A 27,652-nucleotide genomic window follows, 5' to 3' on the forward strand; every position below is an offset into this window, starting at 1 on the left:
AATATATGGTGTAGTGGCTCTTCTCCAGGAAACCGGTCCCTGTCCATCGCATCTCTTGCAACGCTGTTATATCAGCCCTATATTGGGACAGGGTATCGGCTAGCAGCTCATCAGCTTCATCTCTGTACAGGGAGCGCACGTTCCATGAGAAAATACGCATATCGTTGTTCCTTTGTCGTTGCCGGGTCCGTCGTTTTAAAATCCGTCCTGTCCGAGGCTCCTGTTGTGGCTTCGTAACGAGTTGTTTTCCGTGTAGGGTTGTCAGCCCTACCCAACCCCCAACCTGGAGGACCAGTTGGTACAATTTGTCCCGTTTTTAGGCGCGGGAGACTCGCCTTCATCCTTCTCCGTCTGCAGCTTTTCGTCAAGAAAGAGCTCCCAGCAGTCACCACGTGGAGGTGGAGATAGGGTTTGGTAGTAGAGCTGTTGGTGTTGGTGTTGGTTCAGCAGGCATTTCCCAGGTTTTATGCTCCATCGTGGGTACCAATCCACGTTTCACCCCGGGACCTATACTACCCTTTGACCACAAGCGTACATACCAAAAAATAATGTAACTATTCTATTGTATTTTCAGTTGCTACTATTTCTCAACGCTTGTGGAAGCATAGACGAAGCCCTCAAAGTTATAAAAATCTATTACGATGCAAGGAGGAATGCACCAGAACATTTCAACAACCGCGATCCAAAGCATCCAAAAATTAAACAGTGCTTTGAAAACCAGTAAGTTCTTATTCAATTTAAATGAAAGCGAAAAAGAATTTCACATTCGATATTTAACTTTTCTTCAGGACGTACTATCATGTACCTCCAACAGAAAAGGATGACTGCCCGATTGTCTATCACAAAATAATGAATCCAAAAGCATCAACCTACTTTTTTGACAATGCATTAAAAACCTACTGCATGACTATGGGTAATACCAAGGCCATGAATAGCGTCAATTTAATCCCATAACAATTATTTTCAGACGTTGCTTTATACAAATATGGTCCTCGACCCGGTGTTATCTTTGTTCATGATATGGAAAATGTAGGATTCACTCATATACTGCGAGCTAGCATATCCAGTATTAGAAAATATCTTCATTATCTACAGTACGGAGTTCCAGCGAAATTATGTCGTGTGCACGTTTTAAATGTAGTTCCTCTATTTGATAAGATTCTGACGCTTGTCAAACCGTTTCTGAAAAAGGAGCTGCTGGAAATTGTAAGTACCACTAACATTTTTTAAGGTATTTTTTGTGGTTACTGAACAAACCACTTAATCTTCTTCTTTTTCTGCTGCCTTTTTCCCGTTCACAAGTGGGGTCGGCTCGTCGTAATTGGTTTCGCCATTTGGCTCTATCAAATGCCTTATTTGGGTGCAATCTTGAGGCTTTTAAATCTCCATCCAGCGTATCAAGCCACCGTTGTTTCGGCCTGCCTTTTGGTCGTTTACCATCAATTTCGATGTTCAGACCAATCTTGGCAAGTGAATTCTCATTAGCACGAATTACATGACCATATCATCGAAGATGCCTCTCTCGCAACTTTTCCACTATCGGTGCAACCCCATAACGATCGCGGATATCCTCATTTCGGATGTGATCAAAACGTATGACATCACTAGTCCAACGTAACATTTTCGTCTCCATTACCGCAAGACGCCTTCATTGTCTTTTATAGTTGGCTAACAGTCAGAACCATAGAGAGCGACAGGACGGACAACATTGTGGTAAATTTTAGATTTGAGACGTTCGTTGATACGTCGATCACAAAGAGCACCAGTTGTGGAACGCCACTTCATCCAGGTTGCGTTAATGTGTGAAGCAATATCATAACGCAGTTCTCCATTGGTTGATAGCGTTGACCCGAGGTATTTAAATTGCTCAGTTCTGGGCAGATCACTGCCGCTGACAGTGATTGTGCCTGTTGGGGATCGGTCGACAAAAATTCAGTGTTGTTTAGAATCAATCTGAGACCGTGTTGCATGAGGTGATCATTCCGTTTTTGGACAAGTTGCTCGAGATCATTTTTGCTATCAGATGCTAGGAAAACATCATCTGCTTAAAGCAATGTGCAAGGCGCAGGACGTTGGATATCCCGTGTGACGATATCCATAACAAGAACAAAAGTGGTGAGAGGGCGCTTCCTTGATGGACACCAACAGAGACACGAAGCGGTTTTGATACACCCGCCATACTTCAAAATTTACTTTTCGAGTTTCGAGTTCTTCTAGTGCTAAGTGTTGTCGTAAAGCATACCAGATGGGTTCGTGTGGCACACGGTCAAACACTTTCTCTAGATCCAGAAATGCAATGTAAAGAGGGCGATGCTTCTCACGGTGTTTCTCCATGAGTAACCGCGTACCGTGTTTTGCGTCAGTAGCTCCGTAGTTTTTGACAAATCCGGCTTGATTCACGGTTATTTCAACGATTTTGCGAATAAGGTTGTCAAGAATGCGTTCAAAAATCTTCATGGTATGGAAAAGTAATCGGATCGGACGGTAATTTGAACATTCTGCTGGACTACCTTTCTTTTTCCATATAGGAACAGTGGTACTTTCTTGCCAGTCAGATGGTGTTCTTCCTTCCTGAATAACCCGATTAAAGAATTCACTGAGCCACAGTGTTGGGTCCCAGCTCTTCATTTTCCAGAGCTGAGATGCGATGTCGTCAGGTCCTGTGGCTTTCCCCGATTTCATTCGTTTTGTTGCCTTCTCGACTTCAATTGCGCTGACAGTTACGTCACCGGGTTTTACGTTAGTACCTGTCTCGTGAACTTAATCCCACGGTCTTCTTAAGACACGGATTGATTTTGTGACCACAATCAGAGCCCGGCCGCAGCAAGCTACGACGATACCAATCTATGCCGAGTGCATGGCTTAGCATTCATACTGGTGGATGCAAGACCTACCAAAATCTCTACCGAACTAAGGAGTACGGCACCCGTGTTGAAACGCAACACCACGCTGAGACCCGGAGGTCTCTGTTCGCTTGAACGGAACCACAACCCCCATGAAGCTCCCACTAGGGGCCAACCGCAAACAACTGAGCTGAACGCATATGCAATAAGAGTTCACCTGAAGTATGGGAATTCAGGGGCTGTCCTGTTTGCCATGGTACCAGTATACCCCTGGTAAGGTTGCGTGACTATTACCACTTCAGATGAGTCCCTGTGCAGACTCCGGTCTGATTGCCCTAATTAGGCCTTTGGAGCACTCGCCTACTCCATCACGGTCGGCAAGCTAATTCGATACAGCGTCTCACGGTGCCACCACTATGGAGGTTCTCCTTGGCCACTTGGTTTTGGTCCAGCCGACAGGGTTGCCACCCCGTCTTCCTCCCTGCCCAGCACCAGTTGCGCTGACAGGTGAAACTGCTCCAAATGTTGACAATGATTGTGGAAATGGAGGATGAGCAAATTCTTCAGTGGAAATCTGCTCGAAGTATTCTCGCCATCTATCCGTTGCGGCTCGTCGGCTGGTAAGCAAAGTACCGTTCTTGTCATTAACGCAACAGAACTGTTCGATATCCTGTGTGCGTTCGGTGCGGCTTGTAGCAAGCCGATAGAGATCTTTCTTGCCATCCCGTGTGTCCAGTTTAGCGTAAAGATTTTTATAATAGTCCGTTCGGGTGACAGCGACTTCTTTGCTTCCCGGTTGGCTTAGTTATATCTTTTTAGGAAAGCGGTAAAAAATATACCTCCATTCCAATCTGCAAAAGGCCTTATGTCCAAGTTGAGGCACTCTAGAGCCTTATTCATTACAGTTATTGCTTTTCTTTTATAAAGAATCTTTTATCTTATGTTTAGTGTTGAACAAATAAGGACATATTTAGACATAAAAGTTGCTTCAAATATTTGATTTTATATTTTTATTTTAAACAGATACACGTACATCCTGCAAATATGAATTACGAAGATTTCCACCGGGATTGGATACCAAAGTCACATATGCCGGTAGAATACGGAGGCGATCTTAAGAGTATGAAGGAGTTAAATGAGAGCTTTTACGAAGAAATTCTATCGCTGCGTGATCATTTTTTGGCGGAGGAGAATCAACGAGATTGCATTTAAATTAGACAATTTAGCACTGTTATGGTATTTTACACCGAATCTCAAAAACATGTTATTGTTGAACTCTTGCACTCTGTGTGCGGGTGTATATATTTATTTTTAGTTTACTCACTACTTTAGATTAGCTGCTTTGCCATTTTCATTTAGTACACAATTTGGAAGAATGAAATGTTTGTGATTTTTTGTTAAATAAAAAGGGAAGCGTAAAGGAATTTCATCATTTGTGTTATTTCTCCACTATCTTGCTAGGCCGGATAGCCCCATACGCGCAGAACATCATTGGCCCATACCAAAGAGGCTTCACTCCAGGCAAATCAGCAATAGATCAGATTTTCTCTCTGCGGCAGGCGATGGAAAAACTGTTGGAATATGAACAACAGTTCCACCATCTGCTCATCGACTTTAAAGCCGCCTATGATAGCATAGCCAGGGTAAAACTGTACACGGCCATGAGAGAATTCGGTATCCCGACGAAATTAATAAGACTGACTAGGCTGACCCTGACCAATGTGCGAGGCCAGATAAAAGCAGCAGGATCACTCTCAAGACCATTCGACATCAACAACGGTCTACGACAAGGGGATGCGCTATCATGCGTCCTCTTTAACCTGGCCCTCGAGAAAGTGATCCGTGATGCCGAGGTGAATGCAAGAGGTACGATCCTCTTCAAGTCCACCCAACTACTGGCCTATGCTGACGATATCGACATCATTGGAAGAACCACCCGAGACGTACAAACTGTCTTCATCCAGATCGAGCAGGCGGCGCGAGATCTTGGGCTGCACATCAATGAAGACAAGAGAAAATATATGGTGGCAACGTCAGCACCGAAGACGAATCAACCAACAACAGCAAACCGCACTGGTCAAACACAAACACGAAGAAGAATAAGGATAGGAGAATACACTTTGAGATCGTTGACAATTTCTCCTATCTAGGGTCGAAAATCACAACCGATAACAACTACGGTGATGAAATCCGCGCACGGTTATTGTCAGCCAACAGAGCCTATTTCAGCTTACAAAGACTGTTCCGCTCGAAACGTCTCACCATAGGGTCAAAGCTCTTACTGTACAAGACTATGATCTTGCCAGTCCTCATATATTCCTCGGAAACTTGGGTTCTTATCAAGAAAAATTGCGAACTCTTGGCCGCGTTCGAGAGAAGAATCCTCCGAAGAATTTTTGGCCCCCTACATGAGGATGGACGATTCCGTAGCCTACACAATGACGAAATCTATGAGCGATACCATGACCGTCCGGTTGTGGATAAAATCCGGCTCAATAAGTTACGGTGGGGTGGTCACTTAATCCGTATGGATGAGGATGATCCAGCCCGGAAAGTCTATAAGGGCAATATCTATGGTAGAAAAAGAAGACGAGGCAGATCCTGCCTAAGATGGAGCGATGGCGTAGGTCAGGACGCCAGACAGCTTTTAGGGATATCGAATTGGTGGACCTCGGTGCAAAACCGGGATGTCTGGAGTTCCTTATTAAGGCAGGCCTAGACCGGATACCGGTTGTTGCGCCGTTGATGATGATGATGTTATTTCTGAAGAAAATGTCAATGAAGAACGCTGTTCACATGTAGAAGTGTCATCCACGCTTTTTTTTTTTTCTTTAGAGTTTATCCGTTTCATAAGCGGGGTCGGCTCGTCGTGATTGGTTGCGCCATTTTAGTTTATCGAAAGTTTCATCTGGATATACTGAGGTTTTCAAATCACCATCCAGCGTATCCTGTTATTTCGGCAGACCTTTTGGTCACTTACTATTCGATGTTCGGAACAATCTTGGCGAGTAAATTCTCGTTAACGCGAAGTACATGACCATACCATCGAAGACGCCTCTCTCGCAATTTTTCCATGATCGATGCAACCCCATATCGATCATGTCACTAGTCACTAGTTCAACGCAACATCTCTCTATTACCGCTGGACGTCGTTCATTGTCTTGTATAGTCGGCCAATACTCAAAACCATAGAGGCCGACAGGGCGAAGGATATTGCGATAAATTTTAGATTTGAGACGTTCGTTGATGCGTCGATCACAAAGAACACCAGCTGTGGAACGCCAATGCATCCAGGTTGCGTTAAGACGTGAAGCAATTTCATATCGCAGTCCTTTATTGGCTGATAGCATTGAACCGATATATTGAAATCGCTGTTTTTGGCAGGCCACTGCCGTTAGCAGTGATAGTGCCTGCTTCATGGGGATCAGTGTCAAAAATTCGGTTTTTTTTTCAGATTCAATCTGAGACCGTGTTCTTTCCATTTCTGGATAAGTTGCCCGAAATCATTTTTGCTATTAGACGCCAGTGACACGAAATGGTTTTGATGCACTCGTCATACATCGAACTTATCTTCTTGGAGCGTGTTAGCGCACGAGTTCCTCTGGTACTAGGTGTTGCCGTAGAGCATTCCAGACTAGTTCATGTAGCACACGGTCAAACGCTTTCTCCAGATCCAGAAATACAATGTAAAAAGAGCGATGTTTCTCACAGTGTTTCTCCATGAGTAGCAGCGCAACGTGTATTGCGTCAGTAGTTCCACAGTTCTTGACAAATCCGGCTTGATTCACGGTTATTTCAACGATTTCGCGAATGCGTTCAAAAATCTTCATGGTATGGAAAAGTAACCGGATCGGACGGTAATTTAAACATTCTGCTGGACTACCTTTCTTTTTCCATATTGGAACAGTGGTACTTTCTTGCCAGTCAGATGGTGTTCTTCCTTCCTGAATAACCCGGTTAAAGAATTCACTGAGCCACAGAGTTGGGTCCCAGCTCTTCACTTTCCAGAGCTCAGATGCGATGTCGTCCTGTTGCTTTCCCCGATTTCATTTGTTTTATTGCCTCCTCGACTTCAGTTGCGCTGACTGGTGGAACTGCTCCAAATGTCGGCAATGATTGTAGAAGTGGAGGATGAGCAAATTCTTCAGTTGAAATCTGCTCGAAGTATTCTCGCCATCTATCCGTCGCGGCTCGACGGTTGGTAAGCAAAGTACCGTTCTTGTCATTGGGGGGTTCGTGTGGTACACGGTCAAACGCTTTTTCTAGATCCAGAAAGGCAATGTAAAGAGGGCGATGCTTCTCACGGTGTTTCTCCATGAGTAACCGCGCAGCGTGTATTGCGTCAGTAGTTCCGCAGTTCTTCACAAACCTGTCTTAATTCACAGTTATTTCAACGATCGCACGAATACGGTTGTTAAGAATGCATTCAACATAAAGATTTTTCAATGCATTCTTAACAACCGTATTCGTGCGATCGTTGTCGTATGGGACAGTAACCTGATCGGTACTTTCTTTCCAGTCAGATAGTGTTCTACCATCCTCAATGCCCCGATAAAATAATTCACTGAGCCACAGTGTTGGGCCCCAGCTTTTCGTTTTCCAGAGCTCAGATGCGATGTCGTCAGGTCCTGTTGATTTTCCCAATTTCATCCGTTTTATTGCTTCCTGGACTTCAGCGACGCTGACAGGTAGAATTACTCCAAATGTCGGCAACTCTTGTTGAAGTGGAGAATGAACAAATTGAAATCTGCTCGAAATATTCTCGCCACCTATCCGTCGAGGTTCGTCAGTCGGTACGCAAAGTACCGTTCTTGTCATTGACGCAACAGAAGTGTTCGATACCCTGTGTGCGCTTGTGTCGACTTTTGACAAGTCGATAGATCTTACAAAGATCTTACCATCCCGAGTGTGCAGTTTATCGTATAGATCTTTGTAATGGACCGCTCAGGTGACAGCGATTGCTTTCTTTGCCTCCCGATTGGCTTTCTTGTATATTTACCGTAGGAAAACTTATGGTGGAGGCATTTCTTTTCATGGATCTTTTTTTTGAGAATTGTGAGGTCCTAAGTCGGCATCAAATTAATGCCGGACCGGACCAAATGAAGAGCAGCTTACTCCCTCTGTTTTGGTCCATTTGGTCCGGTCCGGCATTAAGTTGATGGGGACTGCTCGCGGAGACATGCACTAACGGCATTGATCGATCCAATTGATTCAGACGATGTGGACAGAAAAGATATATTGCCAAAGAATCCAATAGGAACCCCTAATATATATTCATCATTATCAACAGCGCAACAACTGGTATCTGGTCTAGGCCTGCCTTAATATGCAGCTCCAGGCATCCCGGTTTTGCGCCGAGGTCCATCTCAGGCAGGGTCTGCCTCGTCTTCTTTTCCTGCAATAAATATGGACCTTATAAACTTTTCGCGAGGATCATCCTCACCGATATGGATTAGGTGACCCTCACACTGCAACTTGTCGAGCCGGATTTTATCCGCAACCAGTTGGTCATAGATTTCGTCGTTATGTAGCCAAGGTCCATTCTCCATTCTCATGTAGGGGGTCAAAAATTCTTCGCAGGATTCTTCTCTCGAAAGCAGCCAAGAGTTCACAATTTTTCTTGATAAGAACCCAAGTTTTCAAAGGAATACATGAGAACTGGCAAGATCACTGTCTTGTACAGTAAGAGCTTTGACCCTATGGCGAAACGTTTCGAGCGGAACAGTTTTTGTAAGCTGAAATAGGCTCCATTGGCTGTCAACAACCGTGTGCGGATTTCATCGTCGTAAATGTTATCGATTGTGATTTTCGACCCTAAATAGGAGAAATTATCAACGTTCTCAAAGTTGTGGTCTATCTTTATTCTTCCTGTTCGACCAGTTCAGTTTGATGTTGTTGGCTGGTTGGTGCTGACATTGAGACCATATATTTTGTCTTGCCTTCATTGATGTGCACCCTAGGATCTCGTGTCGCCTGCTCGATCTAGGTGAAGGCAGTTTGTACTTCTCGCAGTTTCTCGATATAGTAGTTGAGTGGACTTAAAGAGAATCGTACCCCTCGCATTTACCTCAGCATAACGGATCACTTTTTTCAGGGCCAGATGAAAGAGGAGGTATGATAAAACGTCCCCTTGTCTTAGACCGTTGTTGATGTCGAATGGTCTCGAGAGTAATCCTGCCCCTTTTATCTGACCTTGCACATTGGTCAGGATCATCCTAGTCAGTCTTATTAATTTCGTTGGGTTACTCAATTCTCGCATGGCCGTGTACGGTTTTACCCTGGCTGTCATACGGAAGGTCGCGGTTCAAATCTCACTGGTGGCAGTGGAATTTGCATCGTGATTTGACGTCGGATACCAGTCGACTCAGCTGTGAATGAGTACCTGAGTCAAATCAGGGTAATAATCTCGGGCGAGCGCAATGCTGACCACATTGCCTCCTAGTGTACCGTTACGGTCTTGAATGAAGTGCTCTAACACACTTCAAGGCCCTGATCCAATATGGATTGTTGCGCCAACGATTATTATTATTATTATGTTATCATGGGCACCCTTAAAGTCGATAAAAAGAAGGTGCAACTAATGTCCATATTCCAACAATTTTTCCATCGCTTGCCGCAGAGAGAAAATTTGATCTGTTGCTGATTTGCCTGGAGTGAAGCCTCTTTGGTATGGACCAATGATGTTCTGGGCATATGGGGCTATCCGACCTAGCAAGATAGCGGAAAATATTTTACTCATCAACGTGATACCTCTATAATTGATGCACTGCGTGATATCTCTCTTTTTATGTATGGGACAGATAATACCTCATTGCCAACCATTAGGCATTTTTTTTTTTTTTTTTTTTTTTATGGATGGAGGTGGAAATCTTAGAAAGACGCTGCTGCACGAGGTTGCAGCAGTGTGTGGAATTCACACCCACTAAAACCACCCCCACTCTTCCGCCCCTCCCCGCGGGACCACCGTGAAGTATTACTTCGCGGGGGAGGCTCTGGTTCGCTATACCAGCTCGTCCATGTCACGTCTCCGTCGCGCCGCCTTCCGAGCTCGATCGAACTCCAGGAGTTTTGTCTGCACCACGGCTACTGCCTCATTTACCGCCATCCAGTTTTCCTCCGACTTCAACATCTCTTCCACCAGGTTGGAGGGCTCGATGTCCGCCCCTAAGATGCTGTTCAACCTCCTTTTCTGCTGCAGAAATCTGGGACAATGGAACATAACGTGCTCCGGGTCCTCGAGTGTAGCACCGCATTCAGGACAGTTGGGAGACTCGTCCAACTCGAAGCGATGCAAGTACTTCCTATAGCCACCGTGTCCCGTAAGGAACTGTGTCAGGTGGTAATTCAATTCTCCGTGCTTTCGGTTGACCCATTTCTCGATGCACGGGATCAATGTATGGGTCCACCTGCCCTTGTCGGAGTTATCCCATCGTTGTTGCCACTTGCCACACAACTCTCTCCTGATGGCTTTTCGGAAATCCGCATTCACCTCGGCTGGATTTGCCTTCCGTTTTTCGTAGAGCCAGTGTGCCTCGCTCGCTAGAAGATCTATAGGGATCATTCCTGCGATAACACACACTGCCTCCGTCGACACCGTCCTAAATGCGCTGCACACCCTTAGCGCAATTGGCCGGTATGCCGAACATATCTTCCTCCGGTTGACAGCGTGGTTCAACGCTCCCGCCCAGACAGGGGCCGCGTATAGCAGGATCGACCTCACCACTCCCGCGATGAGTAGCCTGCGACTATACTTCGGCCCTCCCACGTTAGGCATCATCCTTGCAAGGAATGAGCTGGCATTTGCTGCCTTTTCTCGCGCATAATCCAAGTGTCCCTTGAAACTCAGCTTGGCATCGATCATGACCCCCAGGTATTTGACAACCGATTTTGAGACGGCCTCACGATTACCAACCTGGATGGTAACCGTGTTGTTCTTCCTACGGTTGGTAATGAGGACCGCCTCCGTCTTTTCGTCCGCCAGGTCCAGCTTGGCCATTCGTAACCATGACTTGATGGTATGAATGACTTCATTTGCATAAAGCTCCACGTCCTCGGGATGCTTTGCAATTGCAACTACCGCCAAGTCGTCCGCAAAACCAAACAGCGTTGTCTCCTCCGGCACGCGAAGGCCAAGCACTCCGTCGTACATTATGTTCCACAGCAGCGGTCCCAATACAGAACCTTGAGGCACACCTGCTGTTACAATGTACTCCTTCGGCCCGTCGTCCCTCTCGTACCAGAGAAGTCTATCCGAAAAGTAACTCTCGATGAGCCGAGCCAAGTAGCTAGGAACACCCAGTTTGGCCAAAACGCCCTTAATCCAGCCCCAGTTGGCTGAGTTAAAAGCATTTTTGACGTCCAGCGTCACCAGAGCACAGCATTTGCCCATGGCCATCGCATTTTGAGCCAATTCCACGACCTTTGCTACTGCATCGACCGTAGAACGGGCTCGCCGAAACCCATATTGCCGCTCTGAAAGACCACCCGCAAGCTCGATGAACGGGAGCAGCCTGTTGTATATCACCCTCTCCAACATCTTCCCCATGGTGTCTAAGAGACAAATAGGGCGATATGAAGAGGGCACGCCGGGTGGTTTTCGACGCTTCGGTAGCAAGACCAGTTTCTGCCTCTTCCACTGGGCGGGAAACACTCCTTCCGCCATGCACGATTCGAATGTGCTTGCGAACCACCTTGGTCTGGCCTTGACCGCCACCTTCAGAGTCCTGTTCGGAATTCCGTCCAATCCCGGAGCCTTGCTGTCCCCAATACGTCTGCAGATTTCCTAAAGTTCCTCTTCGGTAACATCAGGGATCGAGAAGACGTCCTGTTGAGCTGCCAGTTGGGGTTCTCTTTCGTCCTGCTCCTGCTGCGGGAAAAGAGTTGCAATTATTTGCAACAGGAGCCGTGGGCATGTCACCTGAGGTGATTTTCGCCCGCGGATCTTATCTTCATTACAACTTGGTAGGCTGTACCCCACGGATTCGTATTAGCCTCCATGCAGAGCTTCTGGTAGCATTCCCGCTTGCTTCTCCGAATCGCCTTCTTAAGGTTGCTTCGCATATCCCTGTATTCCTCCTCACGCTCCTAGTGCTCCGGCCTTCCTCTTGTCCTGTGGGAAAGTCTCCTCGCTCGGAGACAAGAGGATCTCAAGGCAGCGATCTCCGTGTTCCACCAGTAGTTTGGCCTCTTGCCGTGGTGCAAACGTCGTCGTGGCATCGTAGCGTCGCATGCTTCGGTTACACGCTGAGACAGCTGTGTGACCCTTTCCACCGCTGTTCCATCCGGATCATGGGCTCCCTCCAATGCGGCCAGGAATGTCTCCTCGTCGAAAGCTCCGATAGACCAGCCAACCGCCTAAGCCTTTCCACCTCCAGAGCATCGTTGACTGCTTCCCCGGTTCCCAATGTGGAGGAAGATGGCCTGGTGGTCACTGTGGGTGTAGTGCTCACTCACTTGCCAAGCCATCCCCCTCACCAGTGAAGTGCTAACAAATGTCAGGTCAACGATCGAACCCGACCCTCTTCCTCGAAATGTGGGCACGCATCCAACGTTGGCCAGCACGATGTCCAACTCCGCAAATGACTCCAACAGAATTTGACCTCTGGTGTTCGTCGCCCGCAATGATTTTAGGGCTGCGGTCTCTAGCATCCAACACCAGACTGTCTAACATCTCCTCATATTGTGCTAAAGTTGCACTAGGAGGAGCGTAGAAGCTGTAAATATGGACACCGTTGACCTTCGTCCTTATAAAACCGGCTGCCGGGGGGGCCATGACTTCCTGAATGGCCTGTCTTCCGCACGCCCAGATTGCCGCGTTGCCAGACGCATCCACCGCCCAAGTCGCGCCGCCGTAGTTTCTGTACGGCTCGCAAATAACCGCGACATCGACATTCGACTCTCGAATAGTTTGCGAGAGCAGGTCCTGAGCTGCCTCACAGTGATTGAGATTGATTTGTATCAATCTCATTTGCCTGTGCGGTTCAGCTCCCTCCTATATACCGGACATCTGCTGCTTCCCGCAATATGCCGGCTGTCCACGCCCTCTTTCCCACTACATAACATACACCGTGGATCTCCGGTGCAATCTTTGATGAGGTGGCCCTCTTCCCCACACTTCCTGCAACTCCTCGACCTATCATGCTGGCTAGTGCATGCCGCCGCAAAATGGCCGAAATCGAGGCATCTGAAGCATCTCTTTAGAGAGATTTGTTCCCTGAGCCTGCACACGACCCAACCTACTCTTACCTTGCCCGCGGTAATCAACTTAATAGCTGATTCCGCCGGCAAACTAATAATAGCGGTCTGTGTGCCACCATATGCCTTCTTCATCCTTTTTATGGCATTCTGGTCTATATCGCCAAGGTTGAACTGCTGCTTTAGCGCAGCACAGATGTCCTCCCGTGAGGTGACTTCATCTAGGTCCTTGCACTCAACCACTATCTCCTGTTTCCGAGCTCTTACCTCAGCTTCCTCTCCAAGTAGACTTTCCACCTTTCCGCGGAAGTTATCGGCCGACTTGTCGGCGGATTTACTTAACTCCAGCATCAGATCCCCTTTCTGTGTTCGCCTAATACGGCTCACATTATCCCCAAATCCTTCAATTCCGGGTCTGACTTCACCTTTCGGAGGATGTCGGCATAGGACATATTTCCCTTCTTGGAAATAATTATTATTTCCGGGCGGAGCTTCTTTTTGTCCTTTTGCCTCTTGTTGCTCACCTTAGTCCATTGTTCGGGCCTCCGGGCGTTGGTTTTTTCCACTTTTGTAGGTGTTGTGGCTGCAATCGTGAGATTACCGACTTTCGCGGGTACTCTCGCCGGCTCCGCCTTCTTTGGTGAAGAGGCTTTTTTCTTCTTCGGAACTTGCTGTGGTCCAAGAGGCTCGCTGGTACCGTCTCTAGGCCGTTTTCCTGTCTTCCCGCCTGCTTTATCATGGAGAGGCGTCACCTGCGTTTCCCTTGTGACCTTGCCAACTGACGCTTGGGAATTCTTTTCTTCGAGTGCCTTGATATAAGACAATTTAATGCCTCTTATCAAGGCTCGAATATTTTGGTAGATTTTCCGCCTCTCCTTGATGAACTCGCACAGTTCATTTATTCGTTCCCCGAGTGTAACGAACGCCATTCCGGTATGTTCCCGTTTGCTTTCGCACCTTGCGCCACAAGGAATGATCTCGATTAAGGGACTATTCGTATTTCTTTCAGAGTCCCGCGACGAATCTCGACTACCAAAAAGAACCATTGTTCTCGGTGGTGATCTCCCAAGCTTAGAACTCCTCCTAAAGGGATCCGGTGTGGACCTAATTTCCACTCCACCATTATCTCTTGTAGCATTAGATGCCACAGTAGCCAAGTTTCCCACTACTGAGGCACTGCGGTCGTTGGATATCGACGGCCGGGAGCCCGCTTGCTCACTCCCAAAAACCGCCGGCACTGGGTTTCCGAAGCCCTGCACCGTAAAAAAACTACTTTTCTCCTCTTCCATATTTGGTTTAATTTCTGGGTGTCCTTCCCATAGCCAATTTTTATCCACGGGTGGGCGTTTACCTCCCACCTACCCAGGCATTGATTCGCTATCCCACACTTTGAGCATAAGTTGATGCATCGTTTGGTGTAATTGGTCGCCTCCATATTTAACCAATTCGACTGTAATTCCATCGGCTCCTGGCAACTTATGGTTTTTGAACCGGTATATGGCACGGACTGTTTCTTCCATGCTTGGCGGTAGCAGCATTTGTCCGTTGTCTTCAGTTGGCAGGACCTCCAACCACCGAAGTTCTGATTGTTCAGCAGTTCATCAAAATACTCAACACATGCTATCGGAAATCAGATTTCTTTCTTTGTCTCCAGGATGAGCATCGAGGTATGTAAGACTTCACCCTGTTGACTTGTTGGTAAAACTTGCCTGTGCCTGGTGCGGTTGCTCCCTGTACTTTTCGAGTTCACAGACATGTTGGTTCTCCCAGGCTTTTCCTTTTGCCGTCTGTGAAGTCGCTTCTTCGCTCGCCGGTGGTTGCTATACATCTCCGTGCGTGCCCGCGTCCTTTGAGAATGCAGCATTACTTGGTACGCAGCATTCTTCCGTTCCGTTGCTAGCTTACATTCATCGTCGAACCTAGGGGGTTAGCAGAGAGCAGGGAGCGCACGTTCAATGAGAAAATGCGCAAATCGTTATTCCGCTGTTGTTGCCGGGTTCGTCGTTGGGTTATCAGTCCAGTACGAGGCTCCTTTTGTGGCTTCGTAACATGTTGTTTTCCGTGTATTGTTGTCAACCCTACCCAACCTCCAGCCTGGAGGACCAGTTGGTCTAATTTGTCCCCTTTTTAGGCGCGGAAGACTCGACTTCATCCTTCTCCGTCTGCAGCGTTTCGTTAGGAAAGAGCTCCCAGCGATCACCACGTGGGGGTGGAGATAGGGTTTGGTAGTAGAGCTGTTGGAGTTTCCCAGGTTTTATGCTCCATCGTAAAACGTTTCGCCCTGGGACCTACACTACCCTTTGATCACCAAAAATATATCGTGCGAAGTAAAGAGGAACGAGATAACCGGCATATTGTCGGAAATGGCAAATACCCCGAATTTTGAAGGAGAAAATGAAGTTAAAACAAATTATTTACAATCAGCGTAATCAGGCTTAAAAATGATAAAATTCGCCCTAAGTGTTCAACTTTTGAGAAAAACTTAATTATTTTCAAGTAGAAATATGTATTCAAATTTATCTTTTTAATTTATAGAACATCTTTCTAACCTGGATCCTATATTTGCTATATTGCCTTTTATCCTTTCTAACCTCCTTGAGCGTCACCCCGTTTTCTTGATCATACTCATTGCAATAAATTTGATGCCCAAATGTTACAATTGATTTTACAATTTTACCTCAACAACTTGCCGCCAACGCAACCCCCTCCTTATAACACAGAAGCGGGTTCACCATCTCTCCCTTAAACTTTTGGGCGGCCAATTTTGCTTCCTGTTGAAGCATTTCCAACCACTACAATTTTTATTTTTTCGTAGTGCCTTTGCTAATCAATATTGTCTTCACTAGATAAATGTCTTCGCTGCAGGAATTTCACGATTTCTTGAAAGATTTCGGAGACTGCTTTATCGTTCATCCGCCAATGAACTGTATTTGTTGGTGAAAAAGGAGCGGAATTGTCATCAAATCAAGTCACCCTGACAAAACGTCATTGCTTAGTTTTCGTCCACCATTCAGTTTAGGCGTCCTAAGCGTCGTAGAAAGTAAATAATTCAGCCATGTATCAACAATATATGAGTCGGGCACAGGCGTCCCTCTCAGATTTATCCTCGGACGAACTGAAGGAGCTGTTGAACGACGATGAAAAGCTAGAAAGCCGCGTGAATGAAGTCGTAAGTGTGAATCATCTGTTTTTTGTTTTGGCACTTTGCAGAGTTTGACACTTTATTTGAATTTCAGATCGGTCCCCTGGACACTGAAAAAGAAACAATTCTCAGCGAAAATAGGAGCTTAGCAGAAATGAATCTGGCGAAAGAGCCGAAACTGCTCGAGCTCAAAGGAATAATAAGTGAATTGTCGGAGGAAGGCAAGACTCTGTGCTCTTCGGTGCAAGAAAAATTGACGGAAATTAGTAAGTAGTAAATCCAAATTAATATTAAAAATAAAATACGTTGGAATAAATTAATGTTACCACATTCCGGTACGATACTAATGTAGATCTAATCGAAGATTCGAGAATTATATACAAAAATATACCCTTGAATGTCCGCATTCTCCGCAGTAGAATTAAGCTTAATTCCAATTATATACAGCCACGAGACACGGCAGTATTATTCCGGGGGTTTTCAAAAAGTATTTACATATATTGGACCATGTAGAACAAGTCATTGTTTCGTTTTATTTCTATTACCGTATTTGAATGAAAATGAAATAGTTTAGATAAAACAATCAATATCAGAGAAATGTTCGTTGTCATGGCGCGTAATAGACAAAACCGTCAAATGTTCGATTGAAATATTTTGTCATAACCTCGACATAGATATCTACGTTCCTCAGAATGTTCGTTTCCTCCAACTCGAGTGAAAATTTCAATGATATAAGCGAGACAGTTCTGGGCCTAAGCGAAGTAAGATGGTGAGGCTCTGGAGAGTATTCGTCTTCCACTTTGTACTCTCTGACAACACTTCGCCAGGGCTTGAAACAGAACTTCGAGTTATCTTGTGGAAGTGCGTAACAAGAGAGGTGCTGACCTCTAATAGTCGCTTGTGTTGACATACAACCCTTCAAGTTAAACATCGACCGTTTATATGGTGCAGCGCTTGCTCGACAGTGGCGAGCTATTTTGCTGATCGATTAACTGGATAAACTGCCTGAGAATATCAATGAATGTTGAGCAGCCATCAAAAATGCTCTTTTCTCGGGTGCCACCTAGGTTGTCGGCCACATCTGGCTGACTGCGGTAGCATGGAAGCGAGTCAACAAGCGAAAGGGATTGCGATCTCTGTTGATCGCTACGAGTGATGGCGAACGTGACGCAGTCGATCTCCTATACTTTGTGAGATTCCGGCAAGTTCAACGTAGTGTGCGACATGACAAAAGGGAATTTATTATTGCACTAGTCAAGAAAGCAAGTCATGCCGCAGATGGTAATGAAGAAGAGCCGCATCCCAAAAATGTGCTTGAGATCGCAAATTTGTTTTCTCTCCTGCAATTCACTCAAGCGGAAGCGGAAGCCATCGAACTTATAATCTCCCCGCAGAAGTATTTATTATTGCTCCTGCAGTTTCTGGAGATATGTAACTTATATTCATGCGGGAATCCGAGGCCTTCCCAAGAAAATAGAAGACGGGGATGATCGTTAACATTTAAGTTCCCACGTGCATTTTTTGTATTGCAGTCATATATTTACATCTATATTCAACTAGCTTCACATTGATCCTCAACACAATCTCCAATAACATCTCGTCATTTATATATTGTTTCCATAAAGAATAAGAATCCTTTCCATCATTTTCGGTCAAACTGGAAGTGGTAGGGTAGGTAGGTATGTCTGAGGCTCCGAGGAGCCCAATTAGCGCTGTGGTGTGCCGTTTTGATGCCACAGACTCCTAAGACCGTGACTGCTGTTATGAAGGCAGGGAAGCCGAGTCTAGCCGGCTCGGATCTTCAGAGCCAGCCCGTAGCATTCACGAAGGAAAGCAGCTCTACCACCCGACAGCTAGAAATCTCTCTGAGGTCCCCAAAGAATGGTTTGCCCAGTGTCCATAGACTGACTCTAGCTAGAGCTGGGCAATCGCAGAGAAAGTGCATCTGGGTTTCCCTTCCTTCTCTGCAGCTCCGGCAATGCGAATTGTAGGCTATGCCGAGCCTGGCGGCAAGGTCCCCTATGGGCCAGAGCCCCGTGCAGACCGCCGTAATCTTAAATGCATTTGCACGCGTCGGGCATAGGAGCTCTTGTAATCGGGCTATATTATAAGCGGGCCAAATTCTCCTTGACTCGGCACAGCTTGTAAGTCTTCGGCAACTAAGGCCAGCGGCTGCGAAGTAGTGCGAAACGCCGACCATATTCAGCGGAGGGCTGTCAAAAGCAGAGCCTGACGTGGCCACTCCGTCAGCCCGCTCATTCCGCTCTATGTTCCTATGTCCGGGAACCCAGAGGAACGTGACCTTGAGCCTGCCGCCCAGACGGTTCAGCGCGTCTCTGCACTGTCCCACCAGCCTGGAAGATGTCGTCGCTGAGCACAAGGCTTTGATGGCCACTTGGAAAGTCCTTCACCGACTCATGACCGGGCCTGCTCGCTTTCGGAATGAAAACCACTCGTGCGCGTCTCCAGGACTGTGGTACGTATCCTAAAGAGATGCAGCTCCGGTAAATCTCAACATGCCACGGCACAACTATTTGCTGCTGCTTCTGCAGCATGACTGGAGATTTATATGCGGAGATGCTGTTTTTTGGCCCAGCCGATCTTATCCTCAGTAATTACTGATTCGATAGTCTCGCACAGCTGGGGTGGCAGAAAACCCTTCAAGCAAGGTTCTGACTCATAGTCCTCCTCGCTGGCGGGTAAGTGCGTTTGAACCAGCAGCGCCAAGATTTCACTAGAAGATTCCGTTCAGGAGCCTTCCGACTTTTTAAGAAAGGATGTGCTCTTATGTTTCTTGGACAGAATCTTACTGAGCCTCGCGGATTCACTGGTGTTTTCGATCGTTCGATCGTTCTGATAATATTCTAACAAAGAGCGCCTCTTGGCGGTCCTGATGGCCGATTTGTACTTCTTCAGGCAGTTCTTGTATAGCTGCCAATATTTATGCTGTACTTAGTAGGGCACGAGACTTTAAAGGCGGTATCGAATGCCTTTTCCAGAGCCCTGACCTTTGACTCCAGTTCGTCTGTCGTGCCAATCTTACTAATTTGCGCACCGGAAAGTTTCTTCTTAATTACTTGACCAAACTGGGGTCTCTGTTTCTAGACCTCTGTGGCGAGTTCTAGACTGAAAAGTATCCAACTGTGATCCGAGAAGAATCTCTGGTCAGACACTCTCCAGTTCTTCAGGGTGATATAAAGAACCTCCTCCCAATCGTCACAGTTCTCCGAGCTGGGGAAATGGAAGGTTGGTGTACTGTCCCTGTTACACATCGATAGGTTTGAAGTAATAATAAAATCAAAGAATGACTCACCTCTCTCGTCGTCCGGTTTTGCAGAGCGGAACGCTTTTACTTTTGCCTCCCTGACTCCGAACCGCATTTTATAGTTGACCTTTTCCTTCCTCCTTGATAACCCAGTCGTCCATGGGAATCCTGGGGTTTTGAAGGCGCAGGAACTGGATGAGCTTGTCCTTACCCATGCGGATCTTCGGCAACCAGATGCGAGCGACCGGTCTCCTGGGAATCTCGTCGTAAGGGATGACCTTAAACTTTACACCCTCCCAGCCGTCGCTGATCTTAGCGACGCACACCCAGTTTGACGGCAGTGGATTCCAGGCTGGAAGCCACTAATTCATCTGCCGCCTTACTCCGACAGGTCCCTGCGGTTGGTTTCAGCACAGCGGTGCTGCGACTGGCACCGAGTGTATTGCTCTCGATGGCTACTGTCTCCTGGCTGGATGCCAGCAGCTCGTCCTCCGATGATGCGCCTGGCATCATCCCCTCTTCTTCTCTTATCGTTTTTTAAAAAGAGCAGTCCGGGAAAAATGTCCACCATGGCTGGCCCAGTCACCAGGGTAAGGGTCTTATTTGAAACTGAAGATGTCAAGGCCTATGCTTTTCCACCTTGGCTTGGGGTCCTATTAGCATCTTGCCCCTAACACATGACCAGCAGACAAGCAGATCCTCGTCAGTTGGATGAGCCTACTTCCAGCCCGGCCCTATACACTCTTGGCTCGTCCGAAGACGGTTTCCAGTGGCCACCACGAGGAGGTCGTGTGAGGACTTGCCGAATTATGCAACTTTAACCTGAAGCATAATCAGACCAGGCCGCCTCTAAAGGTGACATTGTGATTGTGATGGATGATCTGAATGCCAATGTAAGCTTTGGCAACACCTCGCCAGGTCAGGAAGAAATCGGGCTACCGGAAACTGGGTATAAAGATTTCATCATTTTCCATTCGTAAATTGCTGAGAATACAAAATATTCCATCATATACAAATGTACATACATATTAACGGCACAAATGCTGTATTCATCCTAAATAAACACACATCGTCTGTTACTGCATGCTGATGCACACATAATATATATCTGCGCATCTAAATGGATGTAACGCATCTTCACGCATTTCCACTTTACTCTGTGCACAAAAGCATACATATATATGAGAAAAGTTGACTGATAGTTTCGTCCAGGGCAGAGGCAACTCATTAGACGCTGCCCTGGGAGGAGCGTGACCATTTGTGTATAATCGCAAACACGACATGAGTGCGAATATTACATTGAAGTGAAATCTGTCGTATGTTCAGACCTAAACTAGGCCGAAGTAATTTTTTTGTTGAGGATGCTGGGAGTCCTAAGTCCACATCCACTTGACGGATCGGACAATAACATATATGTTATGTACGTAAATTAAAAACCGCTGGTAACCCGCAAGCTTTAAAGAAAAACAAAAAGGAAAACTGAGACGTTCCGATGGACCCACCGTTTTGAGGGGCAATTACCGGAATCTGTGTTTAATAACCGCATCGCGTTTTCTCTCAAAATTTATAGACTTTCCCAAGGACATCCTTGGACCCTTGGGAAAGTCTAGAAAGTTTGAGAGAAGTCGGCTGAATTCTGCCTGTTAGAACCTTCTCCTTCATCCTTACCAGGAAGAGCGGAAGAACGGGAAGCTGGTGACGTGGACGATACTGGTTTAACGCCGGTGTGTGGAAATGGATCCAAGCGGCCCGGACACCGTGAACTTGGAAAGGCCCGAAGCCGACGGCAAAAGAGAGCACTGCGAAGGAAGATGAAGCACCTTGGGAATGAGGACATGGACGTGGCTATACCACCAGGCGCGGTAACGCCCAGAGAAATCGGATACAAGGACGCGGAATCTCCGGCGAAAGGTGGGGATAAACTGGAAACCCCGGTAAGATCCACACTGGACGCACCAGACTCTTCTGTCAGCGGTAATGCGCGCAAGAAGCGTAAGACCAACACATCTGCTGTGGACAACGCTTTATTGTGCTCCGCATCAGGGCTTATATCCACGCGTCTCGCGGGGATTAGGACTGGTGTGCCCCCCGTATGGGGGCTCGCACTGGGGGAGGGACTACAGAGTGAATCCTACCTGCTAGTAACTTCTCCTACACCTTCCAAGGAACAGGCGGAAGGAAGGGAAGCCAGAGACGTGAACGGAACTGACTTGATGCCAGTTCGAGTGATCGAATCTATGCAACCCGGACACCGCAAACCAATTAAGGTGCTAAGTGGAGAACAGACGAATGCTCTGCGGGATGGGATGAGATCTTTCGTGGATGAGAACATGGGAATTGCGGTACTTCCAAGTACGGCTTTTCTCAGAGAAATCAATCACGAGGGGATCGAGTCTCTGGCGGTACGGTGTGGGGGAAACCCCGTCATACGCGGACTGCCGCATACGCTTCTAACTGTTTTCCATAAGACAATAGACTAAGTTTATGTCGAAAAACATAAAGATTGGTCAAATCAACCTGCAGCATGCCAAAGCTCCCTCCTACCTGTTGGCAGCGAGAATGACAAAGCTGCAGAATTTCCCCTATATCTTTCTGGTGCAAGAACCGTGGGTTCGATTTAACAGAATCTGTGACATTGGATCAGTAAAGAGGGCTAGGATCTTCTACGACGAAAGATCCATAAGACCGAGAGCTTGCGTCCTGATGTCAAGACGGTTAGAGGCAACTATGCTGAGACAATATTGTTCCCAGGACTTAACTACGGTCATCATACAATACCAAATAAAGGGCGAGAGGAAAAACATAATAGTTGCCTCCGCTTATTTACCCTATGATTCTTTGTATCCTCCTCCGACGCAAGAACTTAGGGATCTGGTGGCGTATGCAGAATCAAGTGGTCTCGAACTCTTAATAGGTTGCGATGCGAATGCTCAACATATTTGTTGGGGCAGTAGCAAATGCAATCCAAGAGGAGAGAAGCTATTTGATTTCATCACTTCAGCTGGTCTTATGACTGCAAACGTAGGGTGCGCCCCTACGTTCGTGGGACCGAGAAGAAGCGAAGTAATTGACCTCACCATCTGTACCCCAAAATTGTTAGAGTTGATTACACACTGGCGAGTGCTAGACGAGGTTTCACTGTCAGATCACTGATATCTAGAATTCAATCTGACTATTGCGGGCGAACAGTCTGCAGTACAAAGACGGAACCCTAGGAAAACGGATTGGGCAAAGTTCAATGAACTTCTTGGCAATAAAGTACAGTTCCCTAGGCGACTAAGGACTCCTTTGGTGCTGGAAGATGAATTGAAAACTCTGAACGGCACACTTTTAGAGTGCTATGAAGAGGCTTGTCCTATTTCCCGAGGCCAAAGCGGTAAAACGGTTCCTTGGTGGAACCGAGGACTGTAAAAACTCAGGAAATCAACCAGGCGACTTCTAAATCGTGCTTGCAAAAGTAACAAGGACGAAGACTGGTTAAATTTCAGGACCTCACAACGTGAATATAAGAGGCTCGTGAGGTGCTCGAAACGAGACTCCTTTAGAGCGTACTGTGAGGAACTGGAAGGCGAAAGGGAGACTTCAAGGCTGTGCAGAGTCCTCAAAAGGGATGAGTCGGCCAAGTTGGATTCTCTTAGAAAACCCGACGGTACTTTCACGAGCTCCAGACTGGACTCAGTACAGACCCTCCTGGAAGTACACCACCCGGGAGAACGGGTGAGAGAAGTGGTAGGGGGAGAGTTGACGGTTCTTGCAACCCTTTCAACACGCAAGCGTTGCAAGGGGAACTGGAACACTACGAAAGCGGTTGTTACCCATGAAAAGGTGAGAACTGCCATACTGTCCTTTGAACATTTCAAAGCACCTGGCATGGGTGGCATCTATCCGGCCATGCTAAAGGAGGGTATGGAGCATTTAGAGCGACCTCTAAGAAATATTTTTCGAGGATGTCTTGCTCTGGGCTACGTGCCTTCTTCTTGGCAACAGGTTAAGGTAGTTTTCATACCGAAACCTGGGAAAGATGACTATTCTAATCCAAAGAACTTCTGACAGATCAGCTTGACTTCATTCTTGCTGAAAGGTTTGGAGAGACTGGTGGAGCGTCACATTCGTGGAAACGCACTTAGGTCACACCCACTTAGTGAAAACCAACATGCTTACCAACGTGGAAAGTCCTGTGAGTCTGCTCTTCATTCTTTGGTCACAAAGATAGAGGATGCAACTTTGAATGGTGAGTACGCGATGGGGGTGTTCGTGGACATTGAAGGGGCTTTTGACTGTGCGCCTTTTCAAAAACTTTGTGATGCCGCCAGAGCGCATGGTGTTGATGATGCTTTAATTAAGTGGATCCATGCCATGCTAACGCAAAGATTGTTGTGCGCTGAGGTATTGGTCGATCGTTACCTGACTACAAAAGCAACGAAGGGCTGCCCCCAAGGAGATGTGCTTTCGCCGCTTCTGTGGAGTATGCTGATCGACTCACTGCTATGCGAACTGCAAAATTTGCCAATACACGCTCAAGCTTATGCTGATGACGTGGCTGTACTTGCTGTTGATCGGGATCTTGGAACGATGTGTAGGAATATACAGCGTCCCGTTGATTTGATAGACAGCTGGTGCCTTAGACATGGTTTGTCAGTTAATCCAAATAAAACCACAATGGTTTTATTCACAAAAAGGAGAAAACTGGATGGACTTTGCCTCCCTGAGATGAGGGGTACTACCCTTCAACTCTCCGAAGAAGTGAAATATCTGGGAGTCACTCTAGATAAAAAACTTCTTTGGAACAAACATGTAGAGGTAAAGATGAAACGAGCTCTCACAGCTTATGGGCTGTGCAGACGGACCTTTGCCTCGACATGGGGACTCAGGCCTCATGTGGTAATGTGGATATACGTTGCCATCATTAGGCCCATGTTCGTATATGCATCCGTAGTGTGGTGGGTTAAGGTGAGACAAGAAGGTTTTCACCGTAAACTAGACGCACTGCAAAGAACTATTTGTCTGGGTATCACTGGTGCCATGAGCACGACATCCGGTGCAGCTCTGAATGCACTACTCAATTTGCAGCCCATGGATATACTTATTCAAAGCACTGCAATGAGAGCAGCTCATAGGCTAATTCGATTAGATCTATAGGAAAACAACGAATGTGGGGGGCACAGAGCTTTGGAAGAGTTACTGGGAGGACTAAATCCAGTTCTTACAATGCCTTCCGATTCTCGTGTCCCCATACATCTGTTTGTAGAAGATATGTAGTTACCCTGAAGCGTAGAGAAGACTGGGAAGACCCAGAGGCTTGCGTGGCGGGATATACGGAAGTCTTCTACACCGATGGCTCAAAAACAGAAGAGGGTTCTGGAGCCGGAGTCTACCTCTCGAATAAAAACGAGCTGGGCTTTTCCTTTGGGACAATATGCAACGGTTTTTCAAGCCGAAGTTTATGCGATCCTAAGGGTGGCAAACTGGGTGATTGACGAGCGGTTGAAGGGCAGGCGCATCGCAATCTGCAGTGACAGTCAAGCTGCACTGAGGGCATTGAGCAGTCCTTTGATCACCTCAAAAATCGTTCAGGAATGCAGAAACCGTTTGAACTCTATGTCTAGATTCAATACGGTGGAACTACTCTGGGTACCTGGTCACTGTGGCATAGAGGGAAATGAAATCTCGGACGCTTTAGCAAATGAGGGGTCAATCTCCCCTATGCCGGGACCGGAGCCAGCAATTGGGGTATCAGTAGCATTGGCTAAATCTGTTTTCAAAAACTGGGAACAAGTTTCCCATAACGACAGGTGGCAGAGCTTAAATGCTGCTCGACACACCAAACTTTTCCTGCCAGAATCCAACATACGTACCGCAAAGTTTATCCTGTCGAAAAGCAGGAGGACTTGCAGGTGTATTGTGGACATTCTGACAGGCCATAATTCACTAGCTGGGCATATGTTCAAAATAGGAATTACCGAAGATGATACGTGTCCCTCCTGTAATGAGGAAGCGGAATCCACGGAGCATTTCCTATGTGAATGCCCCGCCTATGGACGCATCAGGCATCAGATCTTTGGTGCCGATGTCCTTCAATTGCGACGGGTAGCATCACATCCACTAACGGAAATCCTGCGATACGTTAACGAATCCGGAATATTCCGTTAGACGGGGGAGGCGAGTACAATGGGCCAACACGGCCTGAGTGCTCAGAAGCTGTAGCTTCTCCCCCACCATACACACACACACACACACACAAGACCGACTTCGGAAAGTACTAACCGTGAAAAGCTTGATGGCAGAACCAACAGAGAATTGTCTGCATAAATGCCAATCATCACTTTCGTAACAAGTTTTATTATATGTGTCTTCCGATTTTTACTCATGATCTTTTTAAGTATCAACCAAACTATACTGAGCATTTACGTAAGGTGATGGCAATTATAATTAAAAATCCGAATTATTGTTTTTGGTTTATGTCTCTTTCACCGGGGGTTCAGCTTCGCAAGACTGAATAGATACACCGACCCATTAGCAGTTTGATCAACAAACGTTAAGGAACTCAGAGTGAAATTATGCGGTGTTTCCAACGATTAATTAATTGAAGTAATAAAAACTTGTTGTTTCTTTTTCGTTGGTGTGTTCCCTTCATCAGTGCAAACAAGTGCAACTTGTTTGCACTGATGAAGGGCAACTTGTTTGCACTGATGAAGGGGACAAGTGGTTCCCGAAATATCGGTATTTGCAAGAATAAATACCCACACCAACGAAAAAGAAACAACAAGTTTTTATTACTTCAGTTAAGGAACTGTTCAACGGCAAGCGCTCACCAGACTTACCCCAGATCAACAGCCCGAAATGAGAACAGCGTTAGAATTGATCAAAAGCTCCTGTTCGTTAAAGCTGAGGAACATGTTCTGGACGTCGTCTTCAGTAACAGAACAAAGCAACTCATAACTGTTTTAGGATCAACTAAGAAACCATTGGACCAATTGGAAAATTTCCTCTGCCCCATACGGCAAGTGATTACGGGCATAACACGCTCGAACTCGGATACCGAGCGACATCCCGAAAATTTCAATGTAGTGTACGCTGTGACGAAAGGCAATTGACTATTGCGTTAGTCAAGGAAGCGGAAGATGCCGCTGAACGTAATCATTTCAGACGTTTTTACCGCATCACGAAAGAGCTTGCATATGTTTGCAAATCTTTCGATGGTCCTATGAAGGACGTTAATGGTCGGCTCTTCGTTCACGATGACGAGTAAATTCACCACCATTCTCAACCGTATCACTTCTGTAGACGTTCCCACTCTTGTGGATGAAATGGCTAGTCACCATAACACGCGGTTAAGAACTATTCCTCCAAAGAGAAATTATTTTGGTCATCAATGCACGCAAACAGAGTAAAATCGCTGGTATTGACGCTTTAGAATTGTTTAAAGATCTTTATGTTTGAGTTATTTTACATCCATTTAAAGTAATAAAACCGATGGTACAATCGTAACTTGGAGAACCAGAATCGTAATACATTTTGAAGAATATTTATTCTTGGAGAACAAAAACTGGAATCTGCTTCAATTAAATTTAAGATCATTATTCTGATTCCCACCATTAAAAATCTACCTCCAATATTTCAAACTAATTCGATTAACACTTATTTGTGTCATTTCAGAGTCAAAATCAGGCAATTTAAATCAGGACACAGCTCTTGCGAAGTTAGAAGTGGCTGCGATGGAAAGTGAAGAAGAATCAGAGAAATTTGTAAAAGGCTTCTTGGAAAATGAAGTTTCACTGGAGTCATTTTTAGATCAATTTATGGTATCGAGAAAAACAATGCATCTCAGAAAATTGAAAGTTGAAAAAATGAAGGAAATTATGCGAAATCCAAGAAGTTCATATACAGGTGGATTCTTCCCGGCAAATTCAATCGGTGCCCCGTATTCCATCACTACCGGTGGTGTACCGTATCCGTTGGGGCCTATGCCAATGCCAATGCCAGGAATTCCTAGGCCTTTTTGATTTGGAACTCTTATAATAGTTTTCCTCGCATATAAAGAGGAAGCCAATCACCCATAAGCTTTTGCATTTTATTTTTAAGAGAAAATATAATAAATTAGGATTGTAATATAATGAACAATAAAAACCCACTGTTTGATTTATTCATATCGACATGGAAAAGTTCTTATTTTCTGGATATATTTGGCTTAATTCTATAAGCGAAGCA

At 46.2% G+C, this 27,652-nt stretch overlaps 2 protein-coding genes across 2 annotated transcripts in view; both read left to right on the plus strand.

The window, feature by feature from the left end:
- The window catches only part of LOC119659670 (alpha-tocopherol transfer protein-like), a 35,726-nt gene extending 31,454 nt beyond the window's left edge, over positions 1–4,272 (plus strand). The window contains exons 4-7 of the mRNA XM_038067895.1: positions 575–720; positions 789–913; positions 968–1,206; positions 3,867–4,272. Coding sequence (XP_037923823.1) covers positions 575–720; positions 789–913; positions 968–1,206; positions 3,867–4,055 — 699 coding nt within the window. The 3' untranslated portion in view covers positions 4,056–4,272. The remainder of the gene's footprint in view (positions 1–574; positions 721–788; positions 914–967; positions 1,207–3,866) is intronic.
- An 11,706-nt stretch (positions 4,273–15,978) lies between these two features.
- LOC119659671 (vacuolar protein sorting-associated protein 37C) lies at positions 15,979–27,591 on the plus strand. The gene is made up of 3 exons (XM_038067896.1): positions 15,979–16,206; positions 16,274–16,445; positions 27,101–27,591. The coding sequence occupies exons 1-3, from the start codon at positions 16,093–16,095 to the stop codon at positions 27,445–27,447; spliced, it is 633 nt and encodes a 210-aa protein (XP_037923824.1). The 5' UTR covers positions 15,979–16,092; the 3' UTR covers positions 27,448–27,591.
- The last annotated feature ends 61 nt before the right edge of the window (positions 27,592–27,652 follow it).

The sequence above is a fragment of the Hermetia illucens genome, chromosome 6 (assembly GCF_905115235.1).
Source record: "Hermetia illucens chromosome 6, iHerIll2.2.curated.20191125, whole genome shotgun sequence".
NCBI classification, from domain to species: Eukaryota; Metazoa; Arthropoda; class Insecta; order Diptera; family Stratiomyidae; genus Hermetia; species Hermetia illucens.

What these genes read in the sequence shown, in the direction of transcription:
- LOC119659671 (XM_038067896.1), top strand. Translation starts at nt 16,093, where the DNA reads ATGTATCAACAATATATGAGTCGGGCACAGGCGTCCCTCTCAGATTTA. An exon ending in AAAGCCGCGTGAATGAAGTC is followed by an intron (nt 16,207 to 16,273) that starts GTAAGTGTGAAT and finishes TTTGAATTTCAG; the next exon opens with ATCGGTCCCCTGGACACTGA. An exon ending in AGAAAAATTGACGGAAATTA is followed by an intron (nt 16,446 to 27,100) that starts GTAAGTAGTAAA and finishes GTGTCATTTCAG; the next exon opens with AGTCAAAATCAGGCAATTTA.